The 19,238-nt window shown below is 36.4% G+C and overlaps 2 protein-coding genes across 2 annotated transcripts; one reads left to right on the forward strand and one right to left on the reverse strand.

Annotated features, from left to right (window-relative positions):
- Positions 1-826: 826 nt before the first annotated feature.
- LOC123667298 (formin-like protein 3) lies at positions 827-2,306 on the forward strand. The gene is made up of 2 exons (XM_045601251.1): positions 827-927; positions 1,871-2,306. The coding sequence occupies exons 1-2, from the start codon at positions 827-829 to the stop codon at positions 2,304-2,306; spliced, it is 537 nt and encodes a 178-aa protein (XP_045457207.1).
- A 206-nt stretch (positions 2,307-2,512) lies between these two features.
- Positions 2,513-4,948, reverse strand: LOC123667299 (uncharacterized protein DDB_G0271670; the record flags this gene model as incomplete). The annotated part of the gene is made up of 3 exons (XM_045601252.1): positions 2,513-2,587; positions 2,855-2,920; positions 4,820-4,948. Coding segments are annotated over 3 exons (270 nt in total), but the record flags the coding sequence as incomplete, so codon positions are not given.
- Between the last annotated feature and the right edge of the window lie 14,290 nt (positions 4,949-19,238).

Genomic DNA, 19,238 nt, shown 5'->3' on the forward strand with positions numbered 1-19,238 from the left:
ATGTAAAACAGTAGTGGGTTTGTAAATTAAATAGCCAAGGCGATTATCACAATCTGTCTATATTTTTGAACAGAGTAACGTCGTTAACAACTCGAATACTAAAATGAATGCTTAAAATGATTATCTACCCTTTTTATACAATTTTATCAAATCAAAGCTAATTTTTGATTTATTTATAATATTAAACGAATGTACATATAAATAAAAATGTTAAATATTGATTAAAGACATTATTACACGTATATACTAATCTATATCATAACAATTAATATGAACTACGTCATAACCGTTGGGCGACTATTGAATACTTGATAACACTCGGCCATCCTGTGTAGGCCGTGTCCCACGGCCCTTGTACTACTGTTCTTCGGTGCTGATCTTCGAATTCTGGAACGAAAATTTGTATTTACAAACACAGTTGTATATGTATACCTACAATATTTATTTTTGAACCTATTGTCTAATAAATTATTACGTCACATAGACATTAGTCTGTTTATATATATTAAGATAACATCTTTTTTTGATTTAATTACAATTTACTATAAAGAATAATAGATCTCGTTGGTATATTACAATTTATTTTTAAACTACCGTCACAGAAAAACATAATAATAAAAGTAATATGAAAAGCTAAATCGGCGATTGCTTAAATTTCACTTTTAACAAGAACTTCAAATATTATCTCAAAAATCACACAGAAAATGGACAGAGTTTCCACTACTCAATAATGGCTATCGTTCGCCAGTTTATACCAAAAGGAATCTGCTCTCTTTACCAAATACGCTCAACTCGATTTCCCGCCAATGCATATTGCATCAAGATAATGGCTATCGTTCGCCAGTTTATACCAAAAGGAATCTGCTCTCTTTACCAAATACGCTCAACTCGATTTCCCGCCAATGCATATTGCATCAAGACATTGTCGTACTGCATTCCTATTGGTCGAGAGAGTACACGCATTAGGATCGTTACAATATTAAATTAAATTATATTACAAATAAATCAAAGTAGATATACATAGAATTGACTTCTGAAATTAGAATAATAATTTAACGTTAATCATTTAGCAATTTAAACAGCGAAAGCATTACATAAAAATAAATAGTAACTAAACAGGTACTTACTTCAGGAAGTTACAAAGCAGATAATCAATTCAGTAATATATCGTTCATTAATTAAAAACATTTAAACATTAAATCTTAACCTAATAAATTACAAACATAATTTTATAATTTTAATCGAAGATTGTCTACTGAAGTCCGATTAGGGTCCACGAAGACATTAATTTAATAATCAAATAGTTTTCAATCATCCAATAATTAAAATAATCATTTCCGACCACGTGTTTTTCTTAAATACGCGGTTTTCCACCGACAAATATTAAACGAAGAATATTAAATATTGATTTAAGACATTATTACACGTATATACTAATCTATATCATAAAAATTAATATGAACTACGTCATAACCGTTGAGCGACTATTGAATACTTGATAACAGTATTATAGTATTTAAAAAAATAGTAATACTAAAGTATACTAATAGTATAAATAAATCCAATTTTATTATGTATATTGGCACCTGTGCTGTCGCAGGTAATTAGCAAGAGATTTTTAAACAACACATGCACCGATCACGCCACCTAGCACATCGTTCAATATTCATCTACCCTCACTCATTTTATACTCGAGTCATTCTGACGCGTATAAAAGGGTCGGAGGAACCGCGGCTTAGGCAGTCTTGGCTCTGGCTTGGCACGGTGCACTTGTTGTATCCTGCTAGTAGCATAACCAAGACTCATTTAATAATTAATTTGTGCTAACGAATTAATTGTTACATATTATATTAATATATAATTTTACTAGGCAGGGCCGGCGACTCAAGAAGTGTCGCCAGTCGCTGCCGCCGCCGCTGACGCTGCCGCTGCCGCCACCGCCACCGCCGAGGCCGCCGAGGCCGCCGCTGCCGCTGCCGTCACCGAAGCCGCCGCCGCCGCCGCCGCCACCGCTGCCGCTGCTGAGGCATCCGCCGCCGCCACTGCCGCCGCCACCGCTGCCGCTATTGCTGCCGCAACCGCCGCCGCTATCGCTGCCGCCGCCGCCCAGGCCACCGCTGCCGCTACCGCTGCCGCTATCGCTGCCGCCGCCGCCCAGGCTACCGCTGCCGATACCACCGCCGCCGTCGAGGCCGCCGCTACCGCTACCACCGAGGCCACCGTTGCCGCTATCGCTGCCGCCGCTGTCGAGGCCGCCGCCGCCGTCGAGGCCACCGTTGCCGCTACCGCCGTCGAGGCCGCCGTGAGACGAAGACGAAGACGAAGACGAAGACGAAGACGAAGACGAAGACGAAGACGAAGACGAAGACGAAGACGAAGACGAAGACGAAGACGAAGACGAAGACGAAGACGAAGACGAAGACGAAGACGAAGACGAAGACGAAGACGAAGACGAAGACGAAGACGAAGACGAAGACGAAGACGAAGACGAAGACGAAGACGAAGACGAAGACGAAGACGAAGACGAAGACGAAGACGAAGACGAAGACGAAGACGAAGACGAAGACGAAGACGAAGACGAAGACGAAGACGAAGACGAAGACGAAGACGAAGACGAAGACGAAGACGAAGACGAAGACGAAGACGAAGACGAAGACGAAGACGAAGACGAAGACGAAGACGAAGACGAAGACGAAGACGAAGACGAAGACGAAGACGAAGACGAAGACGAAGACGAAGACGAAGACGAAGACGAAGACGAAGACGAAGACGAAGACGAAGACGAAGACGAAGACGAAGACGAAGACGAAGACGAAGACGAAGACGAAGACGAAGACGAAGACGAAGACGAAGACGAAGACGAAGACGAAGACGAAGACGAAGACGAAGACGAAGACGAAGACGAAGACGAAGACGAAGACGAAGACGAAGACGAAGACGAAGACGAAGACGAAGACGAAGACGAAGACGAAGACGAAGACGAAGACGAAGACGAAGACGAAGACGAAGACGAAGACGAAGACGAAGACGAAGACGAAGACGAAGACGAAGACGAAGACGAAGACGAAGACGAAGACGAAGACGAAGACGAAGACGAAGACGAAGACGAAGACGAAGACGAAGACGAAGACGAAGACGAAGACGAAGACGAAGACGAAGACGAAGACGAAGACGAAGACGAAGACGAAGACGAAGACGAAGACGAAGACGAAGACGAAGACGAAGACGAAGACGAAGACGAAGACGAAGACGAAGACGAAGACGAAGACGAAGACGAAGACGAAGACGAAGACGAAGACGAAGACGAAGACGAAGACGAAGACGAAGACGAAGACGAAGACGAAGACGAAGACGAAGACGAAGACGAAGACGAAGACGAAGACGAAGACGAAGACGAAGACGAAGACGAAGACGAAGACGAAGACGAAGACGAAGACGAAGACGAAGACGAAGACGAAGACGAAGACGAAGACGAAGACGAAGACGAAGACGAAGACGAAGACGAAGACGAAGACGAAGACGAAGACGAAGACGAAGACGAAGACGAAGACGAAGACGAAGACGAAGACGAAGACGAAGACGAAGACGAAGACGAAGACGAAGACGAAGACGAAGACGAAGACGAAGACGAAGACGAAGACGAAGACGAAGACGAAGACGAAGACGAAGACGAAGACGAAGACGAAGACGAAGACGAAGACGAAGACGAAGACGAAGACGAAGACGAAGACGAAGACGAAGACGAAGACGAAGACGAAGACGAAGACGAAGACGAAGACGAAGACGAAGACGAAGACGAAGACGAAGACGAAGACGAAGACGAAGACGAAGACGAAGACGAAGACGAAGACGAAGACGAAGACGAAGACGAAGACGAAGACGAAGACGAAGACGAAGACGAAGACGAAGACGAAGACGAAGACGAAGACGAAGACGAAGACGAAGACGAAGACGAAGACGAAGACGAAGACGAAGACGAAGACGAAGACGAAGACGAAGACGAAGACGAAGACGAAGACGAAGACGAAGACGAAGACGAAGACGAAGACGAAGACGAAGACGAAGACGAAGACGAAGACGAAGACGAAGACGAAGACGAAGACGAAGACGAAGACGAAGACGAAGACGAAGACGAAGACGAAGACGAAGACGAAGACGAAGACGAAGACGAAGACGAAGACGAAGACGAAGACGAAGACGAAGACGAAGACGAAGACGAAGACGAAGACGAAGACGAAGACGAAGACGAAGACGAAGACGAAGACGAAGACGAAGACGAAGACGAAGACGAAGACGAAGACGAAGACGAAGACGAAGACGAAGACGAAGACGAAGACGAAGACGAAGACGAAGACGAAGACGAAGACGAAGACGAAGACGAAGACGAAGACGAAGACGAAGACGAAGACGAAGACGAAGACGAAGACGAAGACGAAGACGAAGACGAAGACGAAGACGAAGACGAAGACGAAGACGAAGACGAAGACGAAGACGAAGACGAAGACGAAGACGAAGACGAAGACGAAGACGAAGACGAAGACGAAGACGAAGACGAAGACGAAGACGAAGACGAAGACGAAGACGAAGACGAAGACGAAGACGAAGACGAAGACGAAGACGAAGACGAAGACGAAGACGAAGACGAAGACGAAGACGAAGACGAAGACGAAGACGAAGACGAAGACGAAGACGAAGACGAAGACGAAGACGAAGACGAAGACGAAGACGAAGACGAAGACGAAGACGAAGACGAAGACGAAGACGAAGACGAAGACGAAGACGAAGACGAAGACGAAGACGAAGACGAAGACGAAGACGAAGACGAAGACGAAGACGAAGACGAAGACGAAGACGAAGACGAAGACGAAGACGAAGACGAAGACGAAGACGAAGACGAAGACGAAGACGAAGACGAAGACGAAGACGAAGACGAAGACGAAGACGAAGACGAAGACGAAGACGAAGACGAAGACGAAGACGAAGACGAAGACGAAGACGAAGACGAAGACGAAGACGAAGACGAAGACGAAGACGAAGACGAAGACGAAGACGAAGACGAAGACGAAGACGAAGACGAAGACGAAGACGAAGACGAAGACGAAGACGAAGACGAAGACGAAGACGAAGACGAAGACGAAGACGAAGACGAAGACGAAGACGAAGACGAAGACGAAGACGAAGACGAAGACGAAGACGAAGACGAAGACGAAGACGAAGACGAAGACGAAGACGAATTCAGGAAATGGAAGTACGTCCCATGCACCGACCTGCCACGACCGACCAATGGTGTGAGAACCACGATACCGTAGGATAGCTCACGCGTATAGTCTCGAAGCTCACCTTGTCCACGGGTGCTAGACTGACGGTCAAGCGACAGCGCGACCTCGTCAAGCTGGTCCGCTGCGGCGTCCTGCTGCGAGGTGAACAACCGGACATCTGGATGGTGGGACGTGCGCTGCGGTTCCAAAACAAGTGGGCAAGAGTGGATAGGTGGATCCTCCACAACGTTGATAGACAGGACGATAACATGTTCCTGATCTTTAGCGTTCCTGAGGATGTGGTGCAGGTGCCTGCTTGAACGAGAGCGCCTACCCTGCTATAAAAATTCATTCTCTTTACGTGTAAAACTTATGGAATTAAAGTTCTGTACTTATCTGCTTGCGAAATTTTTTACCATGTAATCAGACTTGATACAATTTTACCCTTTAATGGCACTGGGTATAATCCAAATAAGTTACTTATTGAAATTCAAAAAGAATTATTAAGATTTACGAATTAGGATTAGATGTATAAATTCATGGCTATCATATCATTTATTAAAATGTGCAATGCGCGATCTAAAATCCAGAGTCACATTTAAACGTCTTATAAAGATACAGTTATTAACTTGGCAAAAAACCTAACTTACCTACGGGTCTACGCGACTTGCCGGGGCGGACTTTGTCTCGGTTTTCGGGGGGTTTGCACTCCTTGACTGGTCCCTACTACGCTCTATAACCACTGCCACGTCATGACATATAATTCTATTGTCCACGTCACGACCACGTTGCAAAAATACAACAATTTTTTGTACAAAATATGTCGTCGTAACTCTTATTTGATGACAGTGACGTGACATTTTCTCGCGTTAGCGGGTTGTCGCTCTGGACGTGTGCGTTTTTGGTGACAGCCTTGACAGAAGCTTGCACTCCGTATACGTTTTCGTATTTATTTATTTATTTATTTTATTGATTTAATGTTATTATTTATTTTATGTATTACATATATATCTCTTTAATTATTTACTATAAGTATATTATTGACATTGACTTTGACTGTTAAATATGAGTGAGCATCTTTTGTGTGAGTCTAGTCAGGCTGTATGACTGTTATATTATTATATATTTCTTTTCTTTTTTTCTGAAATATTTTTATTGTTACTTCTGTTATTTTTTTTTTCTCATTATTAAGTTTTTTTTTTTTTACGTGTCTATCTTTCGTTGATTTTTATTTTATATTCTCTTTTTATTAAGCACATTATGTTCTTGTGGCGTTTGGCGTCTGAAGTCGCCGATGCAGGCTCTGACGGAAGAGCAGCGCCTTAGCAGTAACAATTTGCTGCTAAGCAATGCTGAGGCAGAGACCTGGTTGGCCTTCTAACTTAATTGTAATATTAATATTTTAAATGATAATGGCCAATAAAGAACTTTTCTTTCTTTCTTTCTTTCTTTCTAAAAGAACTTATACGAAATCAATTTTGTATCACAGAATTATATTCAATATAAGAGGAATTCAGGTTTACGTAAGGAAACACACAAAGTACTTAAATTATAAATTTATTTTTACAAATTTTAACTTAAGGTTCCTTAATAACTAAACCTAAGCGACGACTCCGTCTTGTACTCCTTCGTCATCTGCAAACAAGTCAAATATTCTTTTTAATTTTCTAATATTTTTAATCTATGTTCTTGTGAAATGACAAATTAAGAGAATGGCATTATATATAACTGTAAAATTCCATAAAACGGTGTTTTTTAAGAAAAATTACCGTGGCATTTAATAATGGTGTTTGCTAGCAAACAAAAAAACCGACTTCAATTACATCAACAAGTAATACAAAGTAAATAGACGAAAAAATTACAAAAACACACTAGTGTCACTGCGATTTTCGAGGGTTCCCTCGATTTCTCTGGGATTCCATCATCAGATCCTTCATGGTTTCCTAATCATGGGATTCCTTACCTTTGGGAGATCTCCTATCCAAAAAAAAAGAATACTCAAAATTGATTCATAACGACGAAGTTATCACCGAAAATGCATAAAAAAAAATATAATAAATTCCTTTGAGTTTGTATATTTGTATAGTACCTTTTTCCTATAGCAGTAGTAATATGTATTGTTTTATAAAACGATTTTTGACACTCCATAATAGTCACATATAAAAGAAATATTTAATTTTAATTCTATGTATAGGAATTGGTAAATAACTTTAAATGTCGTTTCTTTGTTTTTTCAGGTAGGTTAAGGGTTTTTATAATTTATTTTTGTATCATAATGTATAAAGAAAAATTGTTTAATAAAAACTTTGTTTTTTCAGAGCAACACATCATATAATTTTCCGATTCCAATTTCAAGTAATCAACTAATGTCTTATAAAACGACATTTTTAGTAAAAATATATTAATAAAAACATGGAAAAATTGCGATTCACGTTCGCATTATTAGCAGCATCAGATAAAAAAACCAATCTGATCTGCATAACATCAATAGAGACACCCGATAGACATTTATTTGATATTACGGATGATCTAAAACCTACGGATGATCTAAAACCTACAAATAAGCACACTGGCATAACAACTTTAGATGTTTTTACTAAAATTAAAAATTCATTGAAACAAAGACATCAAACACAAAAAGTATGGATTCCATTAACTGAAGAATTAAAAAAAATGACTTGGATGAATACGAAAATGTACAATTTGGTGACCAGATGAAATTAATAATGAAATAAAGTTATCGAGTAGTAACTATAGCACGAAAATAGAAGATAAAAATTTTGGAAAAATAGCAGAAAGATTTTTACTAGAGAAATTTTCAGGAAAGACATCAAGTACACGTTTTGAGATACTAAGAGATGCAGAAAAAAATTGAGATTTTAAAATATTTACTTGAAAAACAGTGCTTAGATTGGTACACCAGTATGTTAATAAAATATACAGTAAATACAAAATGAATATTATGGAAAACTAATTTCTGTGAGACATATGGAATTAGAGGTTGGTCACAAGTTAAATATGCATTTAGATTTAAATATCAAGGAGGTTCATTACTGGAATATGCCACAAAAAAGGAAAGATCATTACTAGAAATAAATAAAGAAATAGACACACAGACAATGATAAATCTTATAGTAATGGGCTTACCCAATGATATAATATACAAGATGGATAAGGAATCAATAATATCAACTGCTAATCTTTATAATGAAATTGGTAAACACGAGCAGACAATTAACAAAAATGATTATAATATGAAAAAAAAATATATATATATTTTATAAAAAAGTAAAAGCTAATAAAATTAAACCTTGCAAAAACATTTACACAACAGAGTGATAATTATGAAAACAAGAGAAGCTATAATAAGAATGTAAACAATACGATATTAGATGTTGAATTGAGCAATAATGAGCAAAAAAACGAATGATAACATCATTAATTAAAGTCAAAATGCCAATTTAATAACAATTAATGGTGTTAAAAATACGGAAGGTTTGACGACAATAAATATAAAGATTTTGATATAGAAAAAAAGTTGATGTTTATATTGTAGATGGAAAATATTTTAAATATGATTTCCTAATTGGACTAGACATGAAAAAAGAATTTAATTTGATTCAAAACGAAAATTTGGAAGTGACTCGTAAAACAGAAAATAATTTTGCAAAGGAGGAACTATATAATAAAAATAAATGTAATGATAATGAAGATAAAAGAAACTTTAATTTTATACATTTTAATGAACATGTCAAAGAAGAAGAGTTTACAATGGATTTGAGTCATTTAAATAATCAACAAAGATCTGAAATAAATAAACTAATTGATAAATATAAATCAAGCTTTGCAAAAGATAAATATGACATTGGAACAGTAAAAGACTACGATGCACGCATTGATCTGAAAGTGGACAAATACAGTAGTAAAAGGCCATACAAATATTCAATAAAGGATAAGTGAGAAATAGAAGACCAAGTAAGAAAATATGTCTTTAGCATATACAGAATGTCGTCAGTCATCACACCACAGTAATATATTTATATGTCAATATAAGATAAAATAATTGATGCCGCGTTGGCGCAACGGTCACAGCCATAGATGGTGCCTGTTGCGCTGGTGGTTGCGGGTTCGATCCCCGCACATGACAAACATTTGTATTGGCCATACAGTGTTTCCCGTGGTCTGGGTGTTTGTGCAGTTCTTGTGGGTCTCCCCACCGTGTCTTGGAGAGCACGTTAAGCCGTCGGTCCCGGTTGTTATCATGTACACGTGATAGCGCTCGTTACTCACAGTAGGGAAAAATCCGTAACAATCCGCGAAATTGTTATATTTTGACATGGTCAACCTCAGTATTGGATGCAATAATGTAATTTATATTTTTGAAATATAATAGAGCAAACTTTGTTGTAGTAAAATAATGAATCAGAATTGTGATTTATATTGTATGTACAAAATTATTAACCTTTTCATCAGCCGCCTCCCTAGGTAAACGGTCGAAGTGTATATTTTGAAGTCCTATTCTTCAATAACCTCTACCTTACAACTGTATAAAAAAATATGGTAATATGTGGAATAGGTTTGTTGATACATAATGCAGATTTTTTTTTCTATTTGTATCTCCGGTAATTCGTAATAAAATTTTAAAGTTACAAATATTTTCCAAATCAGTATAATTTTAAAAGCGATATTTTTCATAGGAAACAAAGAAATTTTAAGGAACTATCTATAACAAACTTACATCATTTAGGAACATAAAAAAGTAATTGAAATATCACGCATCAAAGCCAGAAAATAAGTCGAGCGCCAGCGCTCTTAGAGGTAAGATCCACGCCTAATTCTGCGCAGCCATCTCTTTCACTCACACGCGCCAAGCGACTGTTGTTATAGTATGATAAACCGCATTTGATACTTTTATTCAAATTACTAGCTGACCCCGCAAACGTTGCTTTGCCATATAATTAACCCGCTTAATCCCCCCACCCCCTTATAACTTAGGGGTATGAAAAATAGATGTTGGCCGATTCTCAGGCCTACCCGATATGCCCACAAAATTTTATTAAAATCGGTCGAGCCGTTTCGGAGGAGTTCAATGTTTAACACCATGACACGAGAATCTTATATATTAGAAGTAATAAAAATATGCGAAAATTACTGTAAAATAATGGAATGATAACTTCTATAAAAAAATGTATAATTTAATTTCTTTCCTCACATTATCAATACAAATAGGGATTTAAATCTGTTTGTCTTGTTATTTGTTAATAAATATGTTTGTCGGTTTGTTCATTTGTCGGTTTGGTCATTGTGTTTATAAAAAAATTAAAGCCGGCAAAATTTGATGGTCTACTTGCATCCAAAACTATGCAACTCACATTCATACTCAGATTTTTTGGAGCATAATAAAATTCATTTTTTTTTTTTTTTTTTATATCGTAAATATTCGACTCATTCGTAAACTTAAAAAACTAAATCAACTTAAATAAATAAAAATTATTTCATAAAATTGATTTAATATTTTTATTTTAAACTAGCTGCTGCCCGCGACGTCCTCTGCGTGAACGCTATACGGCACCAAAAGTACCTACGATTTAAAATAACATTCATTTATCCGTTTCTTCTTTACATTTCATATCTACAGAAAAATCTCATAGATGGCGCTGCTTTAAAATTGTCTGATCTACTTATATTCATTTAATTATGTTTATGGGCTTAGTTACTTATATTGCGTGATTTTTATAGTGTGAAGCTAGCTTATATAGCATGGTTATTAACATAATAACAACAACATTCAAATATGCGTCATTAGAATAAACGTTACAGAATGCGTTGAGGCAATAAAGGTTCACTGCTCGTTCCCGGTAGGTGATAGCATGATAATATGTAGCTTATATGTTGACCCGACTTCTTAATAATATTCGTGCCAAATTTGAAGTAAATCCATGCGGTACTTTTTGAGTTTATCCCGGGCATACATACAGACAAACAGACAAGCAGACAAAAATTCTAAAAACTATATTTTTGGCTTCGGTATCGATTGTAGATCACACCCCAAGTATTCTTTTAAAAAAATATTCAATGTACAGTTTTGACTATCCTACCATTTTATTATATGTATGTATTATTTTTGGCCTAATATAGAACGAGATATACAAAATTTTGTCAAAAAGTGTCACACGTGTCAGACACAAAAATACTCTACGTATATAAAAAAGAGCCAATGGTTGTGACTACAACAGCCCACACGGCTTTTATTTTATTTTATTACTAAAATTATTTCAAAACGTAATGATATATTGGATATTTTTGCTAAGAATCAGTGGAGGCACAGAATTACGAGAAAAAAATAATATTAATCGAGCATCGAGCATAAAAGGCAACAAATTTATATTTCGTTTATGTGAAATGGTCGGTAATAAAGACGTCAAAAATAAAATTTACAACAAAATAGGGCCTGTGTTTAGAAAAAAAAGTTGACCCTATTAATATTCATCATTACAGCCCATACAGTCTACTGCTGGACATATGCCTCCACAAGTTAACGCCAAAAATAACGTGAACTCATGTGTTTTGCCCATAGTCACCACGCTGGGCAGGCGGGTTGGTGACCGCAGTATTGGCTTTGTCGCACCGAAGACGCTGCTGCCCGTCTTCGGCTATTAATATTATTGTCTCATTATTTGTATTTACTATAAATAAAAAACCTTGCGCCGGTGGCACACTCTAACATCTAGAAAAGGAATAATAACATTGTTCTCCGCGAAGCTCTCATTGGGTAATCGTAAGTTTCATTCTAAAGTCTCAAAAACTTTTCCTCTGAACTACACTAAGCTTTTATGTCATTGCTATGTGGTATACTTTAATATTATATGAGATAGCGTTAAAATGTTCAGGGTGAAATTGATATTCAGAAATGTTGTCATTTTTAGTAATTCAATTGTAATTTACGATAAAAAGATTTTATTATTTCATTAAAACTTAATCATATGTTGTATATCCAATCAATTTAATTACTTATTCATATACTGTATATCCAACCAATTGTATTAAAAGATCAGTCAGTCAGAAAATGTGTTTAATTTCATCACAGAAATATTCATAATATAAATAAAACCTTTACAATTAACACTTTACAAAAACTCACACCCTAAAAATATTATGACCACATCCCTATTTGCCTTTTAAAAAAAGATATTGAATTGTCATATTCAAAAATATTAGTTATCTGTACTCTCGGAATTCGTATTTTAGTAGTTTTATGTGTTTAAAATGATAAATTGGTATTTGTTTTTAGTGAAATAAATAGTAAATGGAGTTTTACAATGCGGAAAAAACGACAAAATTATCTATATATAAGAAATATTCAGGATCAGGAACGTGGTGTCACAGGTATATCAAGAAAATATCTATTTTACCTTGATAGAGGAATGGTGAGTATTCTCCTCGAACCAACGGCTGTGTCTTATCGCTGCCAGGTGGCTACTGATCACTTTGTAGTCCAAATGAACCTGAAAACAAAAATATCATCATCCGTATAAAGAAAATTAAACGAATTTTCTAATAGTTTGTACAAGCTTCCTATGGAACAAAAACGAGCGCTTTAGACCACGCGACTGAGGTACTCGTAAAACTTAGAAACGTAACCCTCTTTCTTTCTATCTTCAATAACTTACTATCTCCCTCTCAACTTCCGTTGACCTCGTCCGATCACACTTTTCGTAACGCTTTAGTCATGCATTAAAATCACGAACTATTTTAATTAATTATGGTCGAACTTCGATCACTGGGAGACCACTAGTACATATTATTATACGTAAAAATTTTATGCATTATTTTATGGGAAAAAAATTAAAAATTTCAGTTAACTTAGTAAGACTTCTGGTTAGTGCAAAGTAATATTCCGGTCCGGTGTACTGTGTGGCTACGGTACTAAAGAATATAGCCACCCCCTCTCTTCCCGTGGGTGTCGTAAGAGGCGACTAAGGGATAACACAGTTCCGCTACCACCTTGGAACTTAAAAGCCGACCGATGGCGGGATAGCCATCCAACTGCTGGCTTTGAAATGCACAGGCCGAAGACGGGCAGCAGCGTCTTCGGTGCGATAAAGCCAGTACTGCGGTCACCAACCCGCCTGCCCAGCGTGGTGGCTATGGGCAAAACACATGATTTCACGTTATTTTTGGCGTGAATTTGTGGAGGCCTATGTCCAGCAGTGGACTGTATAGGCTGTAATGATAACGATAATGATGAATATCACCGGTCCCTTGGCTTCCGCTATAGCCGGATTCCAAATGGCACGTAGGAGGTCAGCTTTACCTCAGGTTCCAATTTTCGAAGATTCTGGTGCAGAATGGCGACCAGAATACTAACGGTTGCGAACGCGGTTCACTCTACTTATCTCTTTAAAAATGGCACGTAGGAGGTCAGTCTTACCTCAGGTTCCAATTCACGAAGATTCTGGTGCAGAGTGGTGACCAGAACTCTGACAGCAGCGACTGCGGTCAGTCACGGTGAAGCCACGCTCGTTACACTGGCGAGTCACCGGCGCCAGACCCTCGGCTCGCATGCGCTTATTGAGCTCTTCGTTAACCTGGAGACCATTTAAGATCTTGATAAAACATTCTGGCAAGTCCCATCGACTCAAGTGAAAGTTTAAAAACTTGAATTGAAATATTTATTATTTTAGTTTGTTGTTTAAAAATGGCTTACTTCAACTGGTCAATTTGAACACTGCATTCTAATTTACTACAATTTCATTATAATAACATAAAATAATGAACACTTAAATAAAAAATAATTTTCCCCTGTGGCGGGGTCTGGAAACACACAATACACAATCACAAACAGCCAGACTATGACAAACATCTATATGGCGAATACAAATATCTATCGTGAGCGAGGATCGAATCCGTTACAGCTGACAACACTGACTCACAACACTGACTTTTTAGGACTCATAACTAATACAAACTTTTAATCTGTATACAACGAAAGAGTAACAGTAACTGAAACATAACTAAACAAACCAATTCGTGCGGAAGTGTGTGTCAACCTAATCATAATAAAAACAAAGACTCGTGTATGATGATACATCTACGTACAAGTTTGAACTTGTCTCGAAATATACTTACAAACTTTTTGTTTATTTCTTTTTGCAACTTTGAATTGTGGAGTGTTTGACGCCGATGAAGACTTCCAAAAAAGGAGGAGGTTCTCAATTTGAATGTTACATCAGAACTTTTGACCGGGTGGACCGATTTCGACAAATTTTGTTTCAATCGAAAGGTGGTGTGTGTCAATTTGTCCCATTTAAATTTATTTGAGATCTAACAACTACTTTTCGAGTTATATCTAATAATGCGTTTTTACTTGACGCTTTTTTCGTGGACCTACGTTGTATTATACCGCATAACTTTCTACTAGATGTACCGATTTTGATAATTCTTTTTTTGTTGGAAAGAGGATATCCCTAGTTTGGTACCATGATAAGGAAACCAGGATCTGATGATGGGATCCCAGAGAAATCGAGGGAAATTCTCGAAAATCCGCAATAACTTTTTACTGGGTATACCGATTTTAATAATTTTTAATTTAATCAAAAGCCGATGTTTATCATGTGGTCACATATAAATTTTATCGAGATCTGATAACTACTTTTTGAGTAATCTTTGATAACGCGTAGTTACTAGACTATTTTTTCGTCGATCTACGTTATATTACTCGTCGATGTAATTGAAGTCGGTTTTTTTTTCTTTTGCGAGCAAACACAATTATTCGTTCGAATTACCAAGTATATAAAAATGTATTGATTTATTTCGAAATATCAAGAGATTTTGTAGAGAACTCGTGATGACTTTGAATTATAGAGAGGTTCGAATTATCGCAGGTTTGAATATAACTTACTTTATTTGACAGCCCCTCCACAGCCTCTTTAGTGGGCAAAGTGGTAAAGTCTTCATGATGACCACTATATCGGCGGCGACATTCTTGCCCGCCATCATCGTTCCTTTTTTGTAAGAACCGACTTGACGAACCTCCTCCAATTGCTAAAATTAGTAATAACAATAATAAATAATAATAAAAATTTATTCGAATTTAAATTTTAACAAATAATATTAAACACACAATTTACTTATGCGGGGGTTTTGATAAAAAAAAAAAACTTAGAGTATGAATATAAGTATGAGGTCACTGGTTAATTATGATGTAAGGTAACATAGTTATTAATTACCAACTATAGATCGTAATATAATATTATGTGACAATTAATTCATTTGCACAAATTAATTATCCAAAGCATCTTAACTAGCAGGATACAACAAGTGCACCGTGCCAAGCTTGAGCCAAGACTGCCTTTCCCACCGTTGCATCGATCGTTTTATAAACGTCAGAATGACTCGAGTAATAGAATGAGTGAGGGTAGGTGAGTATCGAACGATGTGCTAGGTGGCGTGACTGGTGCATCTGTTGTTTATAAATTCCTTGCTAATTGCCTACGACAGCGCAGGTGCCGACAAACGCTATATATTGTTTTTGGAATTGAAAAAAATATATTCAGAAGATCACAGCTAAATAATACTTTCAAGCAATGTTTTGTTCTTGTTGATGAGAATGATAACCAAGGCTCCTGGGGCCTGCGGGATTTTGATTATAATTTAATTTTAATTTCGTATTTGTATTGTGTTTCTTGTTTTAGATATTTTATTTCTAATTATAAACTTTGTTATTTTAATATTTGCGCTCTGTTTATTATATGTGTTAGTTTGTTAGTGGAAACTTGACTGGTTTATGCACTATCTTGTTGTTGTTTTTCTTTACTTTGTGTTATATTGTATTGTTTCCCAAATACAAATAAGTAAATATCGGTCTCGGTATACATAACTCGGTTAAAAAAAAAACACATCTCTTGTATGGTACCATTAGTATACGTACAGATAAGAAAAGTAGGGTATGATGAAATTGAGTATTTTTTTTGTAAACTGAATTTGTTATAGGAATTAGCTAAATGGCATGAATTGCAGCGCAAGCAATTTTTGTGTTTCTCATAAATACATATTATTAGAACGGAGCCGTTTCTTTACTACTATACTCAAAATGTGTGAATTCTCAGTGCAAAGACTACGGAGCAGTGGCAATAGCATCTCAAAATGGAATGGAGAGGAAATGTTAATTACAAACATAGGTACACGCTTCGCCCAGTAAAAATTTCTGAGGTGACATACATAAAAAATACAGTCAAATTGACAAACTCCTCCTATTTTTGAAGCCGGCTAAAAATAAGTCCTAGCTTAATTGAAATAAATAAAAAACAAACTCATACAAATATTAAATTGCTGTTGATAGGCATTTCAAATACATTAGTAAAATATGTACACGTGAGCAAAGACTTCGTAAATATATATACATATATATATACATATACAACTTTATTTTATATGTAATATATATATAATTTCAATACAATATGTATTCATATATATGTATGTAATTTCAAGTATTACGTAAGCAGAATTTAATAATTTTTAACCTCCTCCTTCCTTTTGTCAGCGAAAGTCAGCAAAACCCTACCCTCTCCCTGTGCATACGTTAACATTGATATATTTTTAATCTGTTCAGAAATAATAAATAAATATTACCGATGTAAAAACTATCTAGAACCCCAGGCCCCAGGCTACGTCATTAAAAAAAAAAACAATATCAAAATGGTAAATAAACTAGCGCCATCTATCGCTATTAGAAAACAATTTATTAGTCTTTCGACGTTATTAATTTAGTCTTATGTTAGTCTATCGACGACTTTTTCTCAATTTTTGATAGATGGCGTTGGAGTACACTTAGATATTTACGTAATACTTAAATGATCCCATATAACCAAGTAATAACACGTAACTTTTATCATTAGCAATGGAACCTAATTTATCATATGTGATGCGGTGTCTTTAGTTGTCCGATCAAACTATACTACATATCGCTGTCCCCGGGCAATAAAGCGGTAATATCAAAAATCAAATTTTACAGGAGAAATAAAAGAAGCTAATTTGTTTATAGTGCAGTGTACAGTGATCCAAAACAGACGTTCAATATGTCAAATGAAAGCTATTTTTTTTACCAATTTAAGCTTTTAAAAAAAATTTTTAAAAACAAATCGTATAATTTTTTAATGAAATAATTAAAAAAATGTATAATACAATTCATAGATGATACTATTTTAATTGCAAGATCATTAACAATTACTGTAAAGATGTTCACCGGTTTTTTGTGTTATTTTTCTTAGAGTAATGCAATAATACATAGCTTAGTCGTAAGAGAATTATCCATGCAATAAAACGGTTATTGCCATTTATTCTAACGAAATATTAATAAAAAAAAACTGAAAAAAATAAGAGTGATAGATTGATACTCAGAGAAGCCAAAAATTAAATAACATTAATAAGGGTGTAACCGGCGTATACCGCTTTATTGCCCGGGGCCAGCGATATTATAGTTACAACTTTTATTCAAATAATATTAACTTACGCAAGCTGCAAAATCTCCAGGTGCGACTACCAAGTTGTCTAATACTGTTTGGAGCTTTGTAACGAGGCTAAGCACAGCTGCTTGCTCCGTTGCAGTAGAGCAAAGTTCTGTGTGTCTTTTGAGAAGTGCCTGTAAGTAATAATTGAAATTATTTCATTATTTAAGCCTTAATGTAATCCAGTCTCCTCACTGAACCTCAGCAAGCACCTCAAACTGTCTGTGCCCGTTGTTATCATACACACCTGATAGCACTTAATACTCATATCTGCCGATCCGCAGTAGTTATAGATGACATCTATTATATCTCTCTCCTTAAAAGATATCAAAACTAATCATTGTTTTTACACAGATAGATTAATTTATGAGAGGTTAAATTTTTGTTATTTCTGACTACCTTAATTCCGGTGCTGCGGGAAGTGTACTCATGCTCCGTTCTGCGACTATCACGCGTTATTTTCAAACAAATTTACGTAAAAAGGATTTTTACTGCAAGATCAAAATACGATACGAACTGACCTTTTACGACTGACAAATAGACACTTTTAAACAAAATAACGCGTCAGACATAATCCATACACGTGTGAAGAAATTAAACACATTTTCTGACTGACTGATCTTTTAATACAATTGATTGGATATACAGTATATGAATAAGTAATTAAATTGATTGGATATACAATATATGATTAAGTAACCAATGACAGAACTAGTGCTCGCTTCAAATCCAGCAACCAGAATGAATCCTCCGTTCCTTCCTCTAGCTTACCAACAAATTATCCCCACTTAACATACCGCCACTGTAATCGATTCCCATTGGTTTAAATGACATTTAATTTAGATGCCAGATTCTTACAATGTTTAATAGTAAAATTAAAAATAATTATAAGTTTTAATGAAATAATCCAATCTTTTTATCGTAAATTACAATTAAATTAACAAAAATCACAACATTCGGCCATCCGAATATGTGCAACCTCATGGTGCACATAAAAATCACAACATTCGTATCATTGTTGATTATTCGTACAAAAATTTCTTTATTATACGCACATTGCAGACACGATTCGATTTTTTTACGAACCGCTGTAATTTTGGGAACCAGAAGTTGTTCTGAATTCTCTCAGCAGCTTTGAGTTAAACGCGTGGTTTGCCTCATCACACCACTCAAAAGGAACTTCCTTTTTCAACAAATTAGTAAGGGGTCTAGCGATTTCTCCGAAATTGCTAACCTACAAGTGGTTTCAAGGTGACCTACGCTTTGACATTTTTGACATTTGACCAAGGGCTTCGGGCACTTAGGGTAAGTATGACTTTTCGCCTTACAATTAAAACAAATAAGATTGCTATTATTATTACTACCACCATTTGAAGCGTTATTAAATCGATTGTTACTAATATTGTCATTAAGTTTCCTAATAGGAAAATCATCATAAGGACGTTGAGAGTTGAGAAAATTCAAAAGATCT

This window comes from Melitaea cinxia, chromosome 27 (assembly GCF_905220565.1).
Source record: "Melitaea cinxia chromosome 27, ilMelCinx1.1, whole genome shotgun sequence".
Taxonomy (NCBI): Eukaryota; Metazoa; Arthropoda; class Insecta; order Lepidoptera; family Nymphalidae; genus Melitaea; species Melitaea cinxia.

Coding starts and splice junctions, on each gene's coding strand:
- LOC123667298 (XM_045601251.1), top strand. CDS start 827: ATGGCTATCGTTCGCCAGTTTATACCAAAAGGAATCTGCTCTCTTTAC. Junction 928..1,870: donor TATTGCATCAAGACATTGTC/GTACTGCATTCC, acceptor TAATTTTACTAG/GCAGGGCCGGCGACTCAAGA.